General features: G+C 41.3%; 1 protein-coding gene and 1 long non-coding RNA gene across 2 annotated transcripts; both read right to left on the bottom strand.

Moving 5' to 3' along the window:
* Positions 1–6,279: 6,279 nt before the first annotated feature.
* Positions 6,280–15,899, bottom strand: thoc3 (THO complex 3). The gene is made up of 6 exons (XM_015952046.3): positions 15,645–15,899; positions 14,623–14,779; positions 13,190–13,394; positions 6,947–7,108; positions 6,752–6,852; positions 6,280–6,669 (listed from the first exon to the last, which is right to left on the bottom strand). The coding sequence occupies exons 1-6, from the start codon at positions 15,822–15,824 to the stop codon at positions 6,506–6,508; spliced, it is 969 nt and encodes a 322-aa protein (XP_015807532.1). The 5' UTR covers positions 15,825–15,899; the 3' UTR covers positions 6,280–6,505.
* An 836-nt stretch (positions 15,900–16,735) lies between these two features.
* On the bottom strand, positions 16,736–18,998 carry LOC139069483 (uncharacterized). Its single transcript, XR_011520249.1, has 3 exons — positions 17,607–18,998; positions 17,337–17,428; positions 16,736–17,215 (listed from the first exon to the last, which is right to left on the bottom strand). It is a non-coding gene; the product is annotated as an uncharacterized lncRNA (long non-coding RNA).
* Between the last annotated feature and the right edge of the window lie 4,411 nt (positions 18,999–23,409).

Here is a 23,409-nt window from a genome sequence, read left to right as displayed (position 1 = left end):
CCATTTATCATTTACCTTAATAAATGTGATTTCCTCATTTTTAGTTTAATGGCGGATAGCATAAACAAACTGTGACCTTTGAAGTCTCTATGGATTTTGTGATCTTGCGAGTCCTGAGAGGGAGCACAGCAGAGAAGCCAGTTTGAGGTTCTCCTGGTGTTTACTGGCACACAGCAAAACCCACGAGTAAAGCCTGGTTTATGCTTCTCCGTCAGCTCCACAAGGGACAGACACACACGGATCGACGGAAGCGTTTTGCTCTCATACTTCTCCGTCTCCTGGAGAGTGTTGCAAAGCAATTGCCCGGCAGGACAACAGAGGGCGTAGCGCTGTTCTGTGGTATCCTGCCATGTATGGGTCCAAGATAGTGTGTCTATATCGTGTTTTTTGTATACAAGAGACTTTTTAACACGGACATATTTGTCTCTCATTCTCCTCCACCTCTTCATGCGCTCCCCACCTCTAAACCCACGTTTCCTGTCATTTCCGTCCACAAATAAAATGCTTGCTGCGCATCTTTTCACTCCTCCAGTCACGGGGGAATTAAACGCTCATATTTTTAGAGTTTTTTCGCGAGGTATTCTTCAAGCTTCTCCGTGTCTGCTGCTAGTTATCCTCGGCTCTCTTTATGTTTTTGAGGGCGCAATGGCGGCGGTGTAGACGACAGCCGCGTCCTGACCAATCACAAGCTTGCGTAATCCGTCTCGTTTGACGGATGTTTAAAAAAGTGGGCTCAACTCCATACGTACTTGCGTACCTGCCAGAGCCCTACGCAAAGACGGATGATGGCGTTGTGTGTCTCCGCACTGACGCAGACGGAGAAGCATGAATCAGCCTTAATGCATTGTGCACTGCTGATGCCTCCAGTGTGAAGTAGGGGTTAATCTCCAAATCCTGTCATCCTCTAACTAACTTCTACTACCTGAAAATGGAGCGCCAGAGCTTTTTTTCTCACAGAGATCGACTAACAAGGCATGCATTTATAGTAGAGACCACTGCAAATGTGTTGAAAAAAACCAAAAACAAGTGAACTTGGTCTTTAAACGTTAGCAGAAACTCTTCACTGTAGAATTTCCTCCTGATCTTATGGTACAGTGTTTTACATAAATCAATCCAACGTTCGGGTGAAAGCTACCACTTAAAAATATAAAACTGTAGTTTTAAATATTTAGCAAAACTAAACCAGAGTTATGGTTTGGGATTTAACTCAAACTTTACCAATCAATGATGCCTCCAGTCACCAATTATCACAACAGCGGAAGTGACCTTTAACTGATCTGGAGTATAATTAATTTAGACTGAAACAAATGGACGGGTGGGTCTGATTATCCCTCTGCACGCAGCTGACCTCACTTGAAACGTACACACACACACAAACACACTGTCTGAAAACATTAGGATGTAAACAGATTGATTGCCATGAAGGAGCACATCTGAGCTCTGATTAAGACAAAAGATTTACCTTAGGGGAAAGCTGCCGTTCAACCAATGAGAATATCGATCCCATTGAAAACTGGCAGCAAACTCTTTCTGTTTTTCTCTACATGCAAATTTGAATAAAACATAATAAAAGTTAATGCTAGTTGTACTAGTGCAACGGAAAGCAAAAATCAAAGTTACAGTCCGCATCAATCACACTCAGCAGCAATGAGATTAGATAGCATCGTTGCTGCAGCAAAGCTGAGATGTGCCTGAGCAGCAACATCTGTCCACAACCTGGCTAAACATAAACATGACAGCAAGGTTCCAACTGTCATCCAAGAAAGGCAACAAATATGCAAAACATGCAAGTGTGGCGAGCTTTTAATAAAGGGAAGAAAGAAACACCTGGAAGATAAGATGCAAAATCTTAAATTAAAGAATGAATGCAGAAACAAAGTTTAATATAAAGACAGTTTATTTATATTGTGCGGGTTAACCCTCTGGAGGCAGGCGTTGCAGATCTGCAACATTAAAACCTACCTACCTGTTTACTCCACATACATATTTCATGAGCATTTTTTAACTCAGAAGTACTCCTGAAGGACTTAGTTGTTCGTCCTTTTATCAAAACTTATTTTGAGCCTGAGAGGGTTAAATGCACAGAACTTCAGTCTGTATTAGTCTGAAAGATTAAATTGTACAATTTTTCTGGATTCCCTTCAAGTCATCTCCTGGTTGGTCAGCTCATCGATAAAACCAGACACTGTAAATTAGTCAGTTATTAATTATTGGCAGAAATTTTGACTAAAGATTAGAGAGAACACAGGTGTGTTAATGAGTGCATGAATGAATCAAGAGGAGTCAGTTGAGCTGGCTCGGGCATCTGGTTGGGATGCCTCCTGGATGCCTCCCTGGTGAGGTTTTCTGGTCATGTCTAACCGGGAGAAGAACTAAAGGTAGACCCAGGACACACTGGAGGGGACTATGTCTCTCAGCTGGTCAGGGAACTCCTTGAGATTCCCCCGGGGGAGCTGGCCCTGCCTGGGGAGAGGGAAGTCTGGGCCTCCCTGCTTAGGCTGCTGCCCCCACGACCCCACTCCGGATAGACAGAGGACGATGGATGGATGGATGGATGGATAGATGGCTTCTTAAACATATAAAACATCTACTGTGAAAAGGCTTATTGTCTCTCTTTAAAAGTTATCACTGGATGAACCGCAACCGATGATTATCTTTGAAAGTTGATTCAATTCAAGATGGCCGTCACTGCTAACATGTGTCAGTAGCAGGGTTTTATTCACTTGTGAAAGATTAACATTTTAATGTATTTTCAACATTATAATTAGTATATTTATTATTTTACAACGGACTATAATTTGGAATCAACACCATTCAGGAGTGCTACCACAGCAAATCAAAATGAGAAAACTCCACAACGGCAACAATTCACCAAGCTTCAGCGTCAAAGCTGAGAGTAATCTACATACTCACAGTTTAACACATTTTTCTGGAGCTAGCAAAGCACAGCAAGATTGTGCAGGTTATTTTCCAGATTTGTCCATGAAAGTATGACTTCACAACTTCTCAATGTATGAAAGGCACTTGGTATTATGGGCTCCTTCAAAGAATAATAGGACTTTATTAATAAAAATGTGAGCTATTTAGTGATAAAAAGCAGCTAACAATGGATTTGCAAAGTGTTGGTAAATTATAGCTTTGAAAAACTAACACCGAAGTACACTAAAGTTATGAACATGTTTGTTTAGTGGCATTATTGTAATTAAAACAAGTTGATTCCTCTCCTATATTTAGCTTTAACTCAATTGTTTGAGTCAAAATCTAACAGACGTTCTGTCGTATGAGTGGAGACTGGTGGGGGAGACCCCACAGGCAGCTAGATTTGATCTATCATCCCAACATGTTTGTTAGCAATTACATCCATGGATATTGACTGACCAACTTTCCCTCTGAGCGACAATAAATAACAGCTGGGATCACAGGAGACGGATGGGGCGACACGCTCAAGGGCCATCCAGCAGCACCATGCTGCTACGCCAAATTCAATTCCAGGTGCTTGACACATCTCATTTGCACATTGGCTTTGAAAGACTTATCTCTGAACAAACACACAGCAGTGTTCCCATGTCTGCTCTGACTGAACTCACTCAGATTTTAGAATAATAATATTAATAAAATGAGTTTAATCTGTTTTTGCCATCTCTAACAAACTCCCAATAATGTTGACTGACTGATATGTAATCATTAAATATTCAGGAAAAAATAGTGTTTCCAATTAAGTCTGAAAAATGAAACCAAACCTAAATTTAAACAAAAGACTTAGTTTTTTGACAACTTCCACAGCAGTGTCTGCCTTTTAATCCTTTACAAGAATGGTCTGTAACACACACACACACACACACACACACACACACACTATGAAACATCCAGAGCGTATAAAATATGTTTTAACTTTATTTTTGATACAGTGGTGTAGCTTTTTTCTCTCTGATGCAGCACTTATGCAGCTTGGTACCTCTGTATGATTTTATCCTTGCAAACATTTTATTTTCTAACAACGTTGACCCCGTTAATAAAAAGCTGATAAAATTCAACACCATAATGATAAACCCAAAAACATACGGTTAGGATTAGCTTTTAAGGCCACTAGAACACAAACTAATTCAATTCCATTGTTTTCAGGAAAACGTGATGCTTATTTAGTGGTTGTCCACTGACTGGAAGGTGAGTAGTTTGATCCTAGGTCACGGTAGTGTTGAAGTATCCTTGGGCAAGGCACTGAACCCCTGGGAGTCGTACTAAAGGCAGCCCACTGCTCCTCAGGGATGGGTCAACTGCAGAGAAGCATTTTCCTCGAAGGGGAACTGCAGTTAAAACTGAGCTGCATGGTGGTGCGGCTGTAAGCACTGTTTCCTCACAACCAGAAGGCTGCAGGTTCAAATCCCAGCTCTGGCTTTTCTACTTGGAGTTTGCGTGTTCTCCTCAAACTAGTTTTTAATCTTGCCGGAGCTCAGACTAGCAGTCATGTCATTGGCACTAAAACAAACAGATGCAACTTCTCTGAACAGAGGCTGTTCAGGAAGAGAAGAGGTAGAAAATATGTTTAACTTTTATAAAAATGAAAATGTTTCAAAATTATCCCTTATGATGCTGAAACTAGAATCCTGGTTTCCATGGTAACCAGTACAGCCTGAGAAGGATGGAGCCATCATTTCTGTGGTTTCTACTCAACTGAACCGAGAAGGCATGGAGTGAGGATTTCATTATTTCATGTTTATTCCTTCATGACCAGCTGAATCCTTCGGAACGGATCGTAGGAGCCGTGAAGAATCACTTTGGTTATTTCACAACCAGTTACCATTTCCACCTGACATCTTTTTTATTCTTTTGAAAGTACAAAAGTCATTTTATGCTAAGTATTCAACTAAAACTTGAAGATTTTTAAACCTTTTCAACGTGTAACTTTAAAATGTGAATAAAGCATATTAGCATATGTCTGATGTGAGTATTTGACATCCTTTTCATCAGAGGATTTTAGTCAAGTTCTAAGATCTCCATCCAGATCCAAACTTTCCAAGTGAAAGTACATTTGGACAGTTTTGTTTAATTTACTTTTCTCCGACCAGATAGCGTGACTTTAAACAGAAACTTTCTTACCATCAGATCCACCAAGTCACTGATCTGTGTTTTACAGACATCACACATCTTACCTGACATGGATTTTATTCTGAGCTTGAAAGTTGCTCAGACTCTGCACAGTCTGTAGGAACTGTATTTAGATGTTTCTCTTTACTGACAACAATAAAACTAATTCAGATGTTAACATCAATGCAACATCTGGCTTTTTAGTCATTTGTATTGCCACACTTTAGGGAATTCTTATTGAGCACAACCCCAGTGGGCTCAGTTCCTGATGAATATTGATAAGTCAAAAGATACTTCCTCCAAAGGCATCAGTTTGGGCTCATTGTCTCTTCTGTTGCTTTCTTATCTGGCTGACAGCCCTGGGGAGGAATAAACAAATTAAAAAAGGAAGGTGTGGACCTCAGTGTCACCCCTGCAAAGATGAAAGGAAGCTGCTAGGCAAAAACATCAGTAACACTTCCTTTTACAGTCCCCTAATTACTAAGTACTTACATGGCAGTTACATAGTAAATAAAAATGTATTATCGTTTCTGAGTTCTTAAACAGTTATTACCATGTAACTCAGGTTCAATTCTAGTTTATATTTTTATTAATAATTTCCAGTAAATACTGCTTTACACAATAATTACACTTTATTACAATAATACACTTGAATTACACAATAATACACTTTAACTTACCATGTAAGTACTTAGTAATTAAGAGACTGTAAAAGGAAGGGTTACCAAAGCATTCTGTGGGCCTGCTGGTCTCGGACGCTGAGTAACGAGAGCCACCGGCCCAGACCAGAGTCTTCCTCTGGGCTCACGCTGTGCACGTATGTCCGGGCGAAGGTCCTCGACAGAAGTCTGGCAGACACTTGATGTCTGTTTTAAGCTCAGTCAAAATGACTCTCCTGTTGAAATGTAATTGCTACTATTAAAATGTGTGGGGCAACAACAATAAAACCCAACCAGCTTTGATTTATGTAACCAGAAAAAGGGTTTTGAACAGCTTTTAATCTCATTTTCTGCTGGCATTTCAAATCAACTCAGTCAATAGTTTGGCCCAAATATAGAAGCAGATATTAAGGGATTCTAAATATTTAATTTGTGCTTTTGTTTTACATCCATTTAATTGTTTTTATTTAATCCGCGAATGGTGCTGGCAGATAAATGAGGTTTAATGTCCAAAAGAAATAAGGCTACATAAAAAAACATTTTATTACCAAAAACCTTTTATTTTACATAAAATACTATAATACAGCAGGAGGTGTTCTGGATTGAACTGTGTACAAAAACAAGGAATGATGTCAGCAGATTCAGAAGCTAAATACAGCTGCACCATCTGCTGGTTACAGAGGTTACTGCAGTTCTTCATCCTCAGTATTGTTCAGGACTTTTCCTCCTTTCTACAGAACATCCTGAACAGCTGCTCCACCTCAGGAGTCATTGGGAAGGCCGAACAGTTTGACGGTGCCAGCCTCGCGGTTGTTGTCATACTTTCCTTCCTTGTCATCACAGGCGTAGGCCAGCAGGGGCCTCTTTGGGTGCCAGGCAACTGTAAAGGTTGGAGAGTCACACTGCACCTCCCACAGCTTCTCACCTGCAAGACAGAAATGATATTAATACCTAAACACACATCCTAAAACGTGCACTGAAGAGACAGCACACAGTTGTTTACTCACCTGTCTCCACCTCTCCAATATCAATAAAGTGGTCCTCAGAGGCGGAGGCCAACATCTTCCCATCATGGCTGAAGCTCAGTGTCCTCACTGGCCAGTCCAGTCTGCAGCATCAACAGAACAAAAGTAAATATCCAAACTTTATTGAGCCAAATGGAGAGAGAGTTGTTTTCTGTGAAAAATGAAGCACAAACAGACCTGGAGAAGCAGCGAACACACACCAGCTCCTCCACATCCCACAGACTGACGAGGGCATCTGCACTTCCTATGGCGAAATATTTACCCATGGGGTCAAACTTGATGCAGATGCAGTTGGACGGGTGAGCGTTGATGGACTGGATGGGCTTCAGGTCTGGATAACTAAGACAAAACAAACACTTATATTGGAGGAATATAAATAAGTCATACCAGCACAAAATGATTTGGCTCCATTTAGCTCATTAGAACCAGTAAAACTAAAAACTACAGATGTCAATAAGAATCCGGAGAACCTGAATTTTAAAAAATCTGTATTTGTTTTGGGAAAGAGGGCGATTTATTCTGACGGATCATGGTGTGTAGTTTTAATTATTATTAATTAGCATCAATTAGAACACTGATGGCTGGGGAAAAAAAGCTGCAGAAAACAGAAAGCCAAACAAAACTTAATAAAAAGAGCTACCGTATTTTCACGACCATAAGGCGCACCTAAAAGTCTTAAAATTTCTCAAATGTACACCGCGCCCTATGGTGTGGTGCGCCTATTGTGTTGTTGTGAGACGCGAACGTGGTAAAAGACAAGGGGTGTGGCGTGAACGTGCGGACGTGAGCGAAGACAGACCTGTGGATCTGCCTCATCGTCATCAACATCCTCGCTGTTTGCCTCAGACTCCGGCTGTGAGTCTCCGTCCACGTCCTCTTCTTCCAGCTGTACTATCTGAACTGTCTGGTGGACATTCATCCTTCTCATCATCCTTTATATAAGCCTAATAAAAGCCTACTTAACTGCAGAGACAATATATCTGTCCGGATCGCTCCAAAATATGAAGTTTACCATCAATATCTGTCCAATTGTTTGTTGTTACAGTGGGGCAAAAAAGTATTTAGTCAGCCACCGATTGTGCAAGTTCTCCCACTTAAAACGGTGACAGAGGTCAGTAATTTACGTCGTTGGTACACTTCAACTGTGAGAGACAGAATGTGAAAAAAGATCCATGAATTCACATGGCAGGATTTTTAAAGAATTTATTTGTAAATCAGGGTGGAAAATAAGTATTTGGTCACTTCAAACAAGGAAAATCTCTGGCTCCCACAGACCTGTAACGTCTTCTTTAAGAAGCTTTTCTGTCCTCCACTCGTTACATGTATTAATGGCACCTGTTTGAACTCATTATCTGTATAAAAGACACCTGTCCACAGCCTCAAACAATCAGACTCCAAACTCCACTATGGCCAAGACCAAAGAGCTTTCGAAGGACACCAGGAAAAGAATTGTAGACCTGCACCTGACTGGGAAGAGTGAATCTACAATAGGCAAGCAGCTTGGTGTGAAAAAATCAACTGTGGGAGCAATTATCAGAAAAAGGAAGACATACAAGACCACTGATAATCTCCCTCGATCTGGGGCTCCACGCAAGATCTCATCCCGTGGGGTCAAAATGATCATGAGAACAGTGAGCAAGAATCCCAGAACCACACGGGGGGACCTGGTGAATGACCTGCAGAGAGCTGGGACCACAGTAACAAAGGTCACCATCAGTAACACACTACAACGGCAGGGAATCAAATCCTGCAGTGCCAGACGTGTTCCGCTGCTGAAGCCAGTGCATGTTCAGGCCCGTCTGAAGTTTGCCAGAGAGCACATGGATGATACAGCAGAGGATTGGGAGAATGTCAAGTGATCAGATGAAACCAAAGTAGAACTTTTTGGTATAAACTCAACTCGTCGTGTTTGGAGGAAGAAGGATACTGAGTTGCATCCCAAGAACACCATACCTACTGTGAAGCATGGGGGTGGGAACATCATGCTTTGGGGCTGTTTTTCTGCTAAGGGGACAGGACGACTGATCCGTGTTAAGGACAGAATGAATGGGGCCATGTATCGTGAGATTCTGAGCCAAAACCTCCTTCCATCAGTGAGAGCTTTGAAGATGAAACGTGGCTGGGTCTTCCAACACGACAATGGTCCCAAACACACCGCCCGGGCAACAAAGGAGTGGCTCCGTAAGAAGCATTTGAAAGTCCTGGAGTGGCCTAGCCAGTCTCCAGACCTCAACCCCATAGAAAATCTGTGGAGGGAGTTGAAAGTCCGTGTTGCTCGGCGACAGCCCCAAAACATCACTGCTCTCGAGAAGATCTGCATGGAGGAATGGGCCAAAATACCAGCTACTGTGTGTGCAAACCTGGTAAAGACCTATAGTAATCATTTGACCTCTTATTGCCAACAAAGGTTATGTTACAAAGTATTGAGATGAATTTTTGTTATTGACCAAATACTTATTTTCCACCCTGATTTACAAATAAATTCTTTAAAAATCCTGCCATGTGAATTCATGGATTTTTTTCCACATTCTGTCTCTCACAGTTGAAGTGTACCTATGATGAAAATTACTGACCTCTGTCATCATTTTAAGTGGGAGAACTTGCACAATCGGTGGCTGACTAAATACTTTTTTGCCCCACTGTACTCCGTTCGCGCCACTCCTTTCCCCGCAAAGCGGCTCCTTTTTGCGCACATCTGGTTACTCGTGCAGCCTTCCTCTCTCTCTCAGCTACATAATGATCCTTTTTATCATTTGAATATGTGAGACTTCCACCAACAGCAAAAGGATCTCATGTTTTTGTGGGTTTTTTATGTTCACGAGCACATTCCCTCTCACGGATTACTAAACTGCTGTTTTGACTAGGGCTGCTCGATTATGGCAAAAATAATAATCACGATTATGGTGACTGAAATTGAGATCACGATTATTTAGGACGATTTTTCTATTTATGCTGATTTTATTTGTTTTTATTCAGTCATAAAATTGCTCAGGGCAAAATCAGGACAAAAATAAGAAACAAGATGATGTAACGTGAGGAAATATGGGTTTTCTGTCACAAAGGTGGTGCTGGACGCAGCTAGGTCAAAGCTGGGTCATTGAGAACTTTCACCCACAGATTAAGACCTGAACGCCAGCGAGTCTGGGAGGAAACCATAACATCAGCCACCTGCAGTCTACCAGAAGATGTGTTTCCATGAGTTGTACCCAGACCAAGTCAAAACATAAAGTTTAAACTTCTTTTTCTTGATTTTAATGTTAAAGTAACCATTATCATTTTGCTCATTATAAATGTGTTTAATCAAATGAATGACTATTATGCTTTGGGGTAATTATAATGGCTTAATGAATCCATTCTTAAATAATGTTGAGAATGTTTGGTACTGAACTTCACACACTCAAGCACACAAACATTCACACACACCCACACACATCTTCCCACAGTAAACTCCAGACACATTTGATGACGCACACGTTTGCTTTGAGAAGAGAAAGGTTTTTGGTAAGTTTCAGTCTCATGATTTCAGTTCGTGTTGGACAACGAAAGAGAGTGGACCTGAAAACCTGAAGGGGGGACAGAGCCTGTTGGCTCGTTACTCTCTCCCCCCCCCCCTCCCCCCCTTCTCACGCCGTTTCTGTCAGCCAGAAAGAATAGCTGAATCGCAACTTCTAACGCAGACTCATTACTGAGTCTTTTGATTTCTGAGTGAATTAACTTAAGAAAGCGCGTCGACAAAACGCTTTACCATCAACGTGTACCGAGGGCAACTCTGGACCGGTTCGCAGCGCATCTTTGTCTTCTTTGCCAGCCAAGGTGCCCTGGATGAAACATCCTAGTGACGTCCCGGGTCCAACAGAGGGTCCGATTTTCGGTGAGGCAAAACACGACAGATAGCGTTTTGATGCATCTTTTCCAACTAAACCTAAGTTTATTCAAACCATCACTTTTCACTCAGACATCTGTTTCTTCCTGAAGCAAAATCAGATGCACACACGCATTCATCTCACCTCATGTTCAATTCTCACGACACTTTACACACACACGCATCCATAATCACATCATATCACACTCAATCTTCATTCACCGACAGAAGGTCTATTTGAGCAAGAACAGCATATCAACTGTTAAAGATTGTCCCACAAAGTAATGTTGATTGTTATTTCCTGTTTGTCAATTTTCAAAATCATTAGTTTAATTTGAAGAATTAAAACTTTTAATCGTCAAACTGGTTTCCTCATTGAACTGAAACACAGACACTCAGATATTATCGTCAGTTTATCGATGAAAACAACCTTTGAGTCTTCTTAACAATAAAACTGAGTAAAGACAGTTTCTCCTTACAATATGACCAGCCAGCCAGTTTTACAATATGGCTGAGCAACCAAGTTTTTCTTTACAATGATCACTACAATAACTCCTGATTCCCAGTATAAAAAGACCAATATACTTATAGCTCATAGTCTATGACCCAAGGGCTACAGACCTTGGTTTAACTCATTTAAGTCTAACCAGTACAGACCCAAATACCAATACCTTGCAAATACTGACTGCAAGAATTATACAGCAGCCTTTATAACAAATAAATGCAAACAAATTGATGTTCACAAAATGTTACATAACATTTATTGAGTCGTGTCAAGGTGCTGTAGGAGAGTGCACTAGCACCGTGTCCTCAGAGAGATTAGTTATTATTTATCAGCGTGAGGAACTTATTTCTACCTTATTTATAAACTATTTATTTACAAGTCCATCAGTTAATGTAATAATTGTCCCAACCACAGCTGCACCCCCCACCTCCCAACCCGGTCTCACAGGAATCGGGGCAAGCTGCACGTGTGTTTAGCACACCGCACGTGCTCATTTAGCTGTTTTTAGCGGCTCAGGAGTCCGCAGGTGTGGTGTGTGTGCCACTCACTCTGGTTACTCCAACAAGGAGCCGGCTCCGAGAGCCGTTTCTTTAGCGACCGACACATCACTGCATCATTCCCTTTCCTAATGTCCTGAAGAACGGTCCGGAGTGCAGGCGGAGTGTTTAGCTAACCTTCAGGAAATGTCGACGACAGTTATCCAGAAAGTAGCTAAGGGTTACCAGAGATGTTTCTGAGGTGTTCGCTAGGTACTTTTAAGATTTAAAAAGTCAAGAAGGGGGTCTGAAAAGCTGTTAGAAATGGCGTCAAAGTCGCCAAGTTGGCAACACCCTAGGAGGAGCGCTTCATTTGCAACTCAGGGCAGCGCAAGTGGGAGGAGCAAATAATCGGCTTGTTTTGTTTTTTTATAATCGTTCAAAACTCAGATCGTAATCGTGATTAAAATTCGATTAATTGAGCAGCCCTAGTTTTGACAAGTTATCAGATTGTCTAAAAATAGGTCGTTTTTTTAGTTTTGTATAACTCCGCTTTTACGTTGCCTATTAACAGAATTTAAAAACGGGTATAGTTTACAATCTCCTTTTTAAAGCTGAATTGAAACCGAAACTCAGGGAGGTGGAGTCTTGCTGCTACAGCATCCCAAATCAGACCTGTTCAAAAGACGCAGATACGCGTCCATGGACCCCAGAGGGTTAATAAAACACAATTCAAATCACACTATTTTCTTAGGCCTATTAATAACACACATATGATTTTGTTCATGTGGAAAGTTTATGTGGTTAAATCCACCAACTACCGGTAAACACATTCTGAACTTCAACACAGCGCATCAGCGCTTCTAACGGTGCTGCGAGCAGCTGTGACCCAAAAAGTACCAGAACCGCTCACGGCGCATGCGCAACCATGCATCAACACCGCTCGCCCGCTATTTCCCTAATAACACACGCTGTTCGTTTTATTTCTACACGTTTTTTTACTCACAAAGATTGTCAAGAAAGCGTGTTTGTCGTGTTCATGTCAAATTAAACTGATCACAAAACACAGATTTACTTTCTTTATTTCGTTTTCCTCATCCAACCCCATAAATCCCTGTGTGGCCTCCTGCAGCACTCCCGGTGTACGCCCGGCTTTAGTAGGAGGGAGACCCGCGATTATCGCTTTGTCGCGCATGTCTCATTGAAAATGAGTGGAGGAGAGGCGAAGTTGCCTCCCGTGTGTCGAGCCCATTAGAAGAGCACGAGCCGTCAGCGCACGCAATGAGGAAGTGCACGTGCGCTCTAAACCAGGTCTAAACCAGGACTAGAACAGTAAAGTGAAGCATGCTTTTGGCTGTTTATAATTTTCACAATGTCTGGTTTGCACTGATATGTTTCGAGTCCCGAGCCCGCACAGATGTTTTACCGGTACGTTTTACGTGCCGCGCCTGCACCCTATAACCCGGTGCACCTTTTGTATGTGTTAAATACCAAAAAGACACCCGTAACTGAAGCTGCGCCCTATAACACAGTGCGCCCTATAGTCGTGAAAATACGGTACTTCATTTGGATCCTACCTCAGAATATTGATGCAGCCACTGCCGTTTGTGAGGAAGAACATGTCATTGTCGTTGTTCCAGGAGATCTCGTTCACCTCGAACTTGAACTGCTCCTCCGCCCTGGAGCGATGCGTCTTGGCGTCGATGAAAGTCACCACATCGTCTTTGTTCCCAACAGCAATGGTCTGACCGTCGGGACTCCAGCAGATGTTGATGTTCTCTCCTAAAGTCAAAATAAACAATAAAAAAAAAACACATTATTTTTGAACAACATAATTTCAACTGCTAGAATAAGACAAAAACATTTAATTTCTCTATTTCTAGTACAAATGACGACCCATGGTATCAAAGTACTTTAATGAGAGGCTGACCGACATGTTTTTTAAGGCTGTTGCTGATACAGATTTTTAAAGGATTTTGTTGCCAATGGCTGATATCTAAAGCCAATTATTAAAGCTAATATATAAATGTTTTAGCAGCACATTGATTGTGAAAGACAACTGAACACTCACTGTGTGCAGCATAAAGTAAATGAATCTCTTAATTATTTATTGAAGTTGTAATATAAAACAAACTCAAAACATTAAAAAACGGTGTGTTGGGGTCCTTTGAGTCCTATCTTCATCCTAGTAATAGGGGCAGTTGGCCTGATTTTATTGTATTTTTTTATCAGCTTTTATAAATAATTTCGGCCGATGGCTGATATAGAAAAAGTTTAATATATCAGTCGGCCTCTAAATGTCATCACCCAAAATAAACTGGAAAACATTTAATTTTTTCGGTTTCAGTTTCTGGCTCCAAGCTATTTTCTCAAACTGTATTTTAAAACTAGTTCAAGTAAAGCTTTTCCTCCTCATATTTTTCTTTAAAACAATAAGACGGCCTAAATGTTGCAGCTGTTTAAGTTTTTAACCAGAGCTCAGCATGTTTGGGTTTTGTGTAAATCTGCAGAAATTAATACTAGACAGAATATTTTTGTTTGACGTGTTTTTTTCTTCTTCCATCTGATCAAAAAACCTGTTGAGATTGGTTGGGTTTGCACAAGCTGGGTTGATAAACGATTACTGAGGAAATAAGAAAATATCAGACAATGCATTGTTCCAGTCAATTATTTACCCAGCCGCCTTTCATTATGTAGTTACATGTTAAAAGATGTACATTTGTACTTTAAAATAACTTTGTAGTTAAAAAACAACAATTACAGGGAAAACTAGTCCTGATGTCTGTGGATCCTTTTGTAACACATTAATAAATATTACTGCCCCCCCCCCCCCCCCCCCAAACTACAAAAACAAAAAGCTGTAAGCTTCACCCTAAACTGTTCAAAAGTGAGAGGAAAAGCAACAGCAGAAATATAGAACCCAGACCAGTGCTGGTTGAAGATGTGACCGTCTATCTGTTCAAAGCACTGCTGGGTCAGATTTCAGCTCCAACAGGTGTGATCACCCTACCTTTCGTGTTGACTGTGGCGATGCATTTAGTGGTGCGTACATCCCATATGCGAATGGTTTTATCTCCAGATGCTGTGACAAAAAGGTCAGGGTTGGTTGGATGCCAGCACAGCTGATCCACACTATCACTGTGTCCTCTGTAGTTGTTTTCTTTCACCTGGTGGGAAAAAAATCTAACTGAATAAACTCAGTTACTTTGTTAAAATGTTTTGTTTAAAATGCAGATTCAGTCTTGCATCTTTTATGCATGAAGTTTAGTTTTATAACTTTGTCCTGAACATATTTAGCCACATTAAGCAGGATATAAAAAAACGCTATAGAAGTCATCAGTAGTTGTATTTAACTCAATGGCAATGTGCCAAAGGGTGACAGTCTTCTAATGCAGCCTGAATCTCATTCTCCTGGTTTCTTACAGCGAAGAGGCATTTCATATTAAAATGACTTAACTCAGTAAACCCATTCCGTTTATTAAACGACCAGTTATCTACTCTGTTGTAACTGTTAATGATGGGATTAGACCGGTGTGGAAAACAGTTAAAATTCTAATGTTAGCCGTAGCAAATACACACAGCAGCTAGCTTTGTCTTTGGTGATGCAGGCTAGACGCCCAAGAGGCTGCCACAAACACACTAAACAACACGACCAGACTGAATACAGTAACCCCCATTACACCCAGAAAAATGCGCGCGGAACCGCAGAAGAACATCATCCACTGTCTCGAACACGTCTACCTACCAAAAAACACGGAGACAGCTACCGGGTAGCAACCACAGAACTCCTCCTTCCAAGAACAACACCTGAATCGCGACTGTCCACCCTTCAACGAATCTCACAATAGGGTCGCCCAGTGTCCCCCGCAACGCAGGAGATCCGACTGCGAAGCGACTCTCCGGCTTATTTTGAGCCACAAAATAATCACAAGTCACAACCCAACGCACCATGACGGTAGCCAGCAGGTCACGCCAAGACCCAGAGCGCCGTCATTGCTGGCGCGCTACATCATTGAAACAACCGGAACTCACCAAACGGTCCTTTTCCAGGACAAACACGCTGGCAGTTTTATCAAACGAACCGGAAGCCAGTCTCCTGCCGTCACAGCTCCAGGCCACCGAGTGAACTTTCGCTGAATGAGCCTGGAACTCCCGACTTTTATTGTTGTTTTTGAAGTTGTCCTGCATCTCCCGGTAGTACTGAGACGCCATCTTGGATTGAGAACTCGATGTTGAAGCTGAGTGGAGAGCGCGCGAGCGACGCCTGTTGACTCGGATGTGTTTAGTTAGAATGTATGGAAAGCAAAGCAAACAGGGTCGTAATTCCAAGAGGACCTGGCTGCAGAACAATGGCGACTTGAGCTCACCTTCAATAGCAAGAAGCAGCGCTTGTTGCGAGGAAACAACGGAGTACGGCTATGTTCCAATTGACGTCCTCATCCTCCTGTACTCGGTAGAACAGACTTTTGTGTCCTTGCCAACAACATACTTGACTAGTACACAAGAACATACTAGCATACCTGAGTACTGATAAACGGCCAATGTTTTTCCTGTATTCAAACTGGAATGCTTAATTTCGGCAGATGATTGTTTTTTACTTTAAATTGTACGGAACAAAACACTTTGAAACATTGATATAATGACCCTCAAAACAACAATAAACAGTAATAACATTATCTTAGTTATTTAAACCTGATGGCTATTAGAACAGACTTTTTATCTATGCTTATTCTGGGCCTTGAGAGTTTTCTAATTGGTTATGATTAAAAAGCCTTAAAGACCTAAAAATTTGAAAAATAAAATGTAATTAATTAGGTGTTGTTTTTCTTAAAGAGCAAGTCACCCCCTGCCAGACTCCTCCACCCCCACTTCATGTATGAAAAATGCAACAAATGCTGTTGCCTGGCAGACCAAAAGGGCGGAGACGACAACTAGACACACACATCCGCTGTGTCTCAATTCAGGGTCTGCATCCTTCGAAAGACCCAGCCTACTCGGCCGACTTGGGCTGGGTCCTCCGTCGGCTGAGTAGACCGGATGTTAACGGCTGTGAATTTGGACAAGCCTAGACTTCATGAATTCCAGCCACTCCCTCACGAACATTCTGTCGCCTAGCAACCGTGGAACCGCTGAGCAGAAGGGAGAAGGAAGGAGCTCGAAATTTTATTTAGCTTTTTAATAATTTCCTTGACTGTTGGAGAGCTAATTCAGAGAAAATACTTTCGACAAGCTGAGCCTGAGCAAAGATGTGATAATAGTTTTTAATACTTTTTAAGGGTCTTAATTTGACCAAAACCGATTTATCACCTTTTAAGACTTTTCAAGACCCAGCGGATACCCTTTAATATTAAACAATTCACATTTGTAAACAAAAATAAAATTCAAGTGTTTAATACAGAACTGATTTTATTTAGATGTTTCTTTTATATGTACATGTTTAATCTTTCTTAACCATTTTTTCTATCAAAGTAAAAAGCCTGTAAAAGTTCTCTCTTCTCTCCTGTGCCCTCTGCTGCTCTGCAGCCTCATGTCCTCCCTGATCAGCTCCAGAAGCTGGTCATCGCTGTCACCTTCCCCTGGATGCCCATTTTCTCCAGAATAGTCTTAACAAACATGTAAGAAAAAAAAACAGGAAGAGAAAAGATATAGAAAAGAGGACAATGGGTTATTACATTCGTGTTTTCGCAGAAAAAACTAAACTTAAAATATGAGATGTTATTGTACCTCCATGCCACAGCCGCCGAATACTTTGCTCCAGTGAACATGTGGTCCATCTCCGCCCTAAGCTTAATAAATTCCCTGGTTTTCTCTTGTACCTAAAATACAAACTTCTATTAAAATCAGGGGAAAACGTAGCGGGAGAAGTACGACACCGAGCGGCCGAACATACGAGCCGAGACCGCAATACAAGCACTTTTACTGTAACATTTCAAACTAAAATAACATTCATTCACAAAAAGTCCTTAACCTAACAGTTTTCAAGTTTATACTGACATTTATATGCGCAATCCTCTCCGACAGCTCCCGCTTCACTGTCCGCCATTGTTTTTAAAAGTTCTGCCATCCAGCCCGCAAGGCATCTTGGGAAATGTAAACCAATGAAGGATACACCGGACCCATCCTTCATTCAGGCGAAAAGAAGGCCGGATTCACCGACCGCATTTGAAGGAGTCTTCAGATTGAGACAGGCCTAGTCGCGGCGCTGTGACGTAACCAGCCGACGAAGGATGCAGACCCTGAATTGAGACACAGCCATAGATTGACAACAACATTGTGACATCATAATGTACCAGCTAACATAATAGTGTACCTCTAGCCAATAGTGGTGGCAGATTTAAATTCAAATGCAATGCAGTTTTTACCTGACAATGGTGCAACACTGACAGTTTTAGGCAGAATATTTAAATTTGAACTAAGATGCACTAAAGTGCCAAATTATTGACTGCACGTGTCTACAGCATGATTAGACACTCATTTATCAGCAAAAAGAAAATGGCCCTTGCCTAGTTTCTGATTAAAATGTAGCTTCGTAAGTTAGCTTAGCAGCTAAGCTAATGGTAGCTTAAGAAGCTATAGGGAGCCTAAGTGGCCTACCTTTCCGGTCGGCTTATGTGTCCCAGGATGAACGTAAAAAATAAATGCAAGTCAATGAGGCTAAAACTCTATTTTCTAATCCGCTTTCCCTTAGGCCCTGGATCCCACATATGTTATACTGCAATTTAAATGAAAACCAATGATGAGTGTTTCAAACACGCCTGTCACGTATTTTGAGATTTATCAGCTTGTAAATGTTGGTAATTAGCATGACTACAAACCAGAAATCAGCATGTCGTATATGTGACATCACCACATAATCTCTGCCCCCCTAGCGTGGCTGCTACTTACCAAATGGTCAGATTTATCAACACGATTTATGGTGGTTCTTTCCTCCTGTGGGAAGGATTTGAAGTTTGCTGAACTTACAGCCATTTTCCCTCTATTTTCTCCGTGTCTGGTTCGATGTGTCACTTCACATTTGTAGTTCTGGACTTATTTTCCCACAAAACCTAAAATAGTGTCTCCCCCGTTTGAAAATAAGCGCTTTCTTGGTATCAAAATATACAAAACATAACAAGCAGAATTAGAAAACAGTGTTTTTAGCACCATTGACTTACATTCATTTTTTCATTCTTCTGGCGACCCATGGTCCGGAAGTAGATGGGCGTGACTTAGGTTCCCCATCCTTTTAGCTTAGCAGCTAAGCTAATGGTAGCCCAGACTTTTTAAACCATTCAGAGAGAAAAACTCAGCAGAGAAACAGCAGCTCATATCACCTCTTGGAAAATGTATGTCTAGAAAATTAAACCACCCATAACTTTCCTCCATTTTAGCTATCACTACTGATGCTTCTCATCTCGTGCCCTTCTGGTGACAAACAGAAGTTACACTATGTACGTAGCTTTAGGTCACATGACTTTCAGGGTCAAACAATCACTTATGTTAGGGCAATAGCAACTGGAGGTGCAGCTCAAGTTGCCATTTTTCTGCAGCCAGAACAGAATTATAATCCCTCCAACACGTCCTGAGTCAGCCCAGTGTCTTGCTGCTACACTATCCTGGTACTAACAGTAGAAAGAGACGTCAGAACTTAAAGAGCAAGTCACCCCGAAATCAACTTTTTTTTCCTGATAAACTATATAAATGCATGTCTAATCGTGCTGTAGACACGTGTAGTCAATAGTATAGCACTTTACTGCATTTTGGTTAAAATTTAAATTTTCTGCCTAAAACTGTCAGCATTGTGCTGTTGTCAGGTAAAACCTCTGCACTGCAGTTGAATTTAAATCTGCCATTCGCTATTGGCTAAGAGGTACCCTAGAACAGGGATTCCCTAAGTGGGGTGTGAGAGCTGCCGCTAGGGGGTGCGCGAGGTGAAAAGTGTAATGGCTGCGGAGCTCAGAGAAGTCTGTCATATGCAGAGCCGGATTAAATAAATGGACTACCCTAGGAAGGCTGCTTTTTTAGCCCCCCCCCCCCCCCATCGATGTTATTTAATGAATTGAAATCTGAAACTTACCAAATTTACTTATAAAAGTTCATTCACATTTTACGTAGCCTAGTCTTTGGTTACAAATTGGTTGTTTGTATGCCAAAATAAGTCATGTGTTGTATGTAAAACATTCTATCAGACAATTTTTTGATATTAATAATTTATACGTCATTACACAGCTGTATTAAATGCTAATAAATGATCCTCATCTTATCGATTGGGAGTGTCAATGTCAAGGCGATACCAGTAAATAACCACTAGGTGTCATTAAACTATGTAAACAGAGCAAATATGTTTATCATATTTTCTCTGTTTACATTTAATCAACATATTTAATTAAAAAGATTTTCTGCAAAATACAATAGCTTACAACATTTATAAATGTTGACAAATTAATCACATGATGGTGGAAAGACATTCAAGAAGAAAAAGATTAATTTGAATGGACTGAAGCATGTTTTAAAGGCGCAAAAACAAACTATAAACACGCAGCCTAAATTATTACAGTATAAATTTTATACAATCTATCATCTTAATAGAAAGTATTTTAATAAAATGATAACGTTATCTTAAGTTTTGATCTTGCTTTATGCTCGTTCAGGCTGTTTTTGCCTCTGCTGAATCAGAAATTCTGTGAATTTTCTGAGTGTGAACTTATTGTTTTGCTATTTGAACATTAATAAAATTATTTGACAAATAATTAATAAAACCAGCAACACTTACCAAGGAAACCATTTAGCATTCCCCACTCCGGGATAATCTTCAGCCTTCCAGCATCACAAGCCTCAATCACAGCAGAAACACATCTGAAGAAATGTTCCTAGGTTAAGCTTCGGTTTATGTCTCCAGATTTCCTCTGTGATGCCGAATATCCAATATTTTGAGAGGGATGGTTTAGTGCAAAATACTCATGCATCCTGTCATCAGTTTGGTACCACTTTGCAGGATCAGATGGGTAGCTAGTTGTTAATACCCTTTCTGGGTCTAGAGGCTCCTGTAAGACTATATTGGGCTCACTTCTGGCTGGCTGCTGTTCTTCCAGTTCGTTCTTCTGTGAAGGCGTTGATGTTGACGGTGTTGGCGCTACAGCGTCTTCCGCCGCATATTCCACCGCATCTTTGGGTTGTGTCTCCTCCGGGTCTGACTTGGGCCCAGCCTCTGGCTCTGCTGACTCGAGCAGGTTCACAGCTGTCGGACGGCTGACCGAGCAGCCCGACAAAAACCTCTGTAAAGCCCCCCCCCCGCTGTCTCTTCTTTTGTTCCTCTTCATTTTTTTTTTTTTTTACGTTTTGCCACACCCGAAAGCATCGTGAAAGTTAGCCTACTCAAAAACACCTGCTAGCTTTGTTGTGTCCCGCTCTGACTCTGACCGCTTCTCTGATCTCCTTAATTGGGTGGCGCCTTAATGTGACATAGCCAATGAAACGGTCTATGGTTAAGATAAACATTGTCACTATTTTCAATTAATTAATAAATATTGAAATAAATTGTAGATAGGAGTCCTATCTACAAATTCTATCATAGGACATTTGTACATTTATTTTTAATTTATTTATTTTTAATTTTGGTCCTCTGTCTGGGCCCCATCCAGCCAATCAGGCCCTAGGCACGTGCCTACTTTGCCGTTGCGTTAATCCGGCTCTGGTCATATGTCACCATTAACGTAGCCAGAAACTCATTTGTGGGTGGGCCAAAGAAAAAGTAAGTGGGCCCAATAAATGTAGTTGAAAACAAGTATATTTTGCGCGCGCATGTGTGTGTGTCCTCCGCATGTGCCCTAGCTTCATAATAACAATGCGCTGAGCTCCAGCGCTCTGGCCTGCGCACGCTGATATGTTCAGTATTTGACCATTTTTAACGGTGTTGGAGAAATCTGAAGGTGGCGAGTCATTCTGGCAGATTGTAATTAACACCTGTCTCATGCAGGTGTTCTGACATTGTAAACCTCACACACAGAACATTGTGGATGTAACAAAATGAGTCAAGAAATGATTCCCATCTGAGCATTTTAGCATTATTATATTATTAAATTAGCACACTGACTGTGGGACAGCATTCTAAACGTGTCAGGCTATTGACAGCGCACTGAAGATCTGACGTTCAGAGTGCGTCTGTCAGAGGTCAGACGCGTTCCAGCGGAACCACGGCTCACGGGTGCACATGTGAGCACATCAGGACTGGGCAGAAGTAATTTTACAACATTGGTTTGAATAACGCCAGTAACGAGACGCGGTGACTGGAGCAGCTCATGGAGCTGTGCCACGCGTGCACGCACACACACACACACACACACACACACGTGCACGCACACACACACGCACACACACACACACACACACACACACACACACACACACACACACACACACACACACACACACACACACACACACACACACACACACACACACACACACACACGCCGTCAGACTGAAGGCAGAAATCAGCGCTGCCTCCTCTGTGATAAAAACTTTTAAGAGGTTTTATAACAACATTTTTCATTCAAGGTCAAATTAAGATATTAGCTTCTATTTTGGGATGACGTATGAAATCCGAGTCCACTCCAGCCAGTGACTCCTCATGAACCTGACCACATCTCATGTTACTGCAGCATTTGTTGTTCCAGTCCGCGTGGCAGCGGATCGCAGATTCAGCCACACCATAAAACAACAATAAGTCGGTCTGAGGCAAAAGTGAACCTCATGGCTGTAGCTTTTCCATCTTTTCCCCTATAGACATTTGATTACGCACAAGTAGGTGACCAGTTCAGGTTTACACAGAGCAGAAGGAAGGAGAGAGCTGGCGCCAAAGGTTAAACATTCCTACTTTAAGAAAACCGTTAAATTGCATTGTTTATGTGCTACCTGGGCACTCTAAATATTTATTTAAAATTAAATCAAAGGAAATTGTAATGGTATAGAAGGTTTATTAATTACTATTTAAAAAAATGAAAGTGATGGGGAAAAAGGTCATATCCATGCCCTGATGTGGGGGCTGGGGGATGCGTCGACATGGTCGGGACATAGAAGGGGGTGCGCGGCTAAATAAGTTTGGGAACCGCTGCCCTAGAACATTAGCTGGTACGATATGATGTCACAATGTCGTTGTGAGCCTGTGTGTGTGTGTATTTGTTAGCGGCTCCGCCCTCTCGGTCTGCTAGGCAACAGCATTTGTTGCATTTTTCAAACAGGAAGTGGAATAATACTCTGGTAGAGGTGACTTACTCTTTAATGTTCATTAAGGTTGAACTTGTTTCAACCATCATGCAAACAACCACGGTTTTCTTTAAAAAAAAAACTCGTGTAATACACATTTTAAATTGAACCTCAAAAGTCTATAATTATTTGGAAAGATGTTTTCAATACACCCTTGAAAAAGACTGAGAAATGAATAGATTTACATAAATTTCAAAAGTAAGTTAAAAAAAACAATAGAGCTTTACTACAAGATGATGCTATGTTCTTTACACACAAAACCATAAACAATTCATTTCAGGTATTTAACTATTTTATTTCAAGTGATGCTAAAATGAAAATCAATACAAAAAACCTTTCAACACTCCATTTATGTCCCCAAGACAGTATTTACCTGGTCAGACACAGGAAATCCCTTCAAATCACCACTTTGGTGATCATAAATGCAATCCGTCAGAAGACCCAAACCCTCACTGAGCCGCAGGTTGAATTCTGCTATCTGGAGGTTTGTGCAAGTGCCTCAATGTGCATAATGTTCAGACGTGTAGCAACATTTTAATATGCAGCAGAAGTG

Source organism: Nothobranchius furzeri, chromosome 1 (assembly GCF_043380555.1).
Source record: "Nothobranchius furzeri strain GRZ-AD chromosome 1, NfurGRZ-RIMD1, whole genome shotgun sequence".
Taxonomy (NCBI): Eukaryota; Metazoa; Chordata; class Actinopteri; order Cyprinodontiformes; family Nothobranchiidae; genus Nothobranchius; species Nothobranchius furzeri.
The sequence above is the reverse complement of the archived record's forward strand: the minus strand, read 5'-3'. Positions and strand labels throughout refer to the sequence as shown.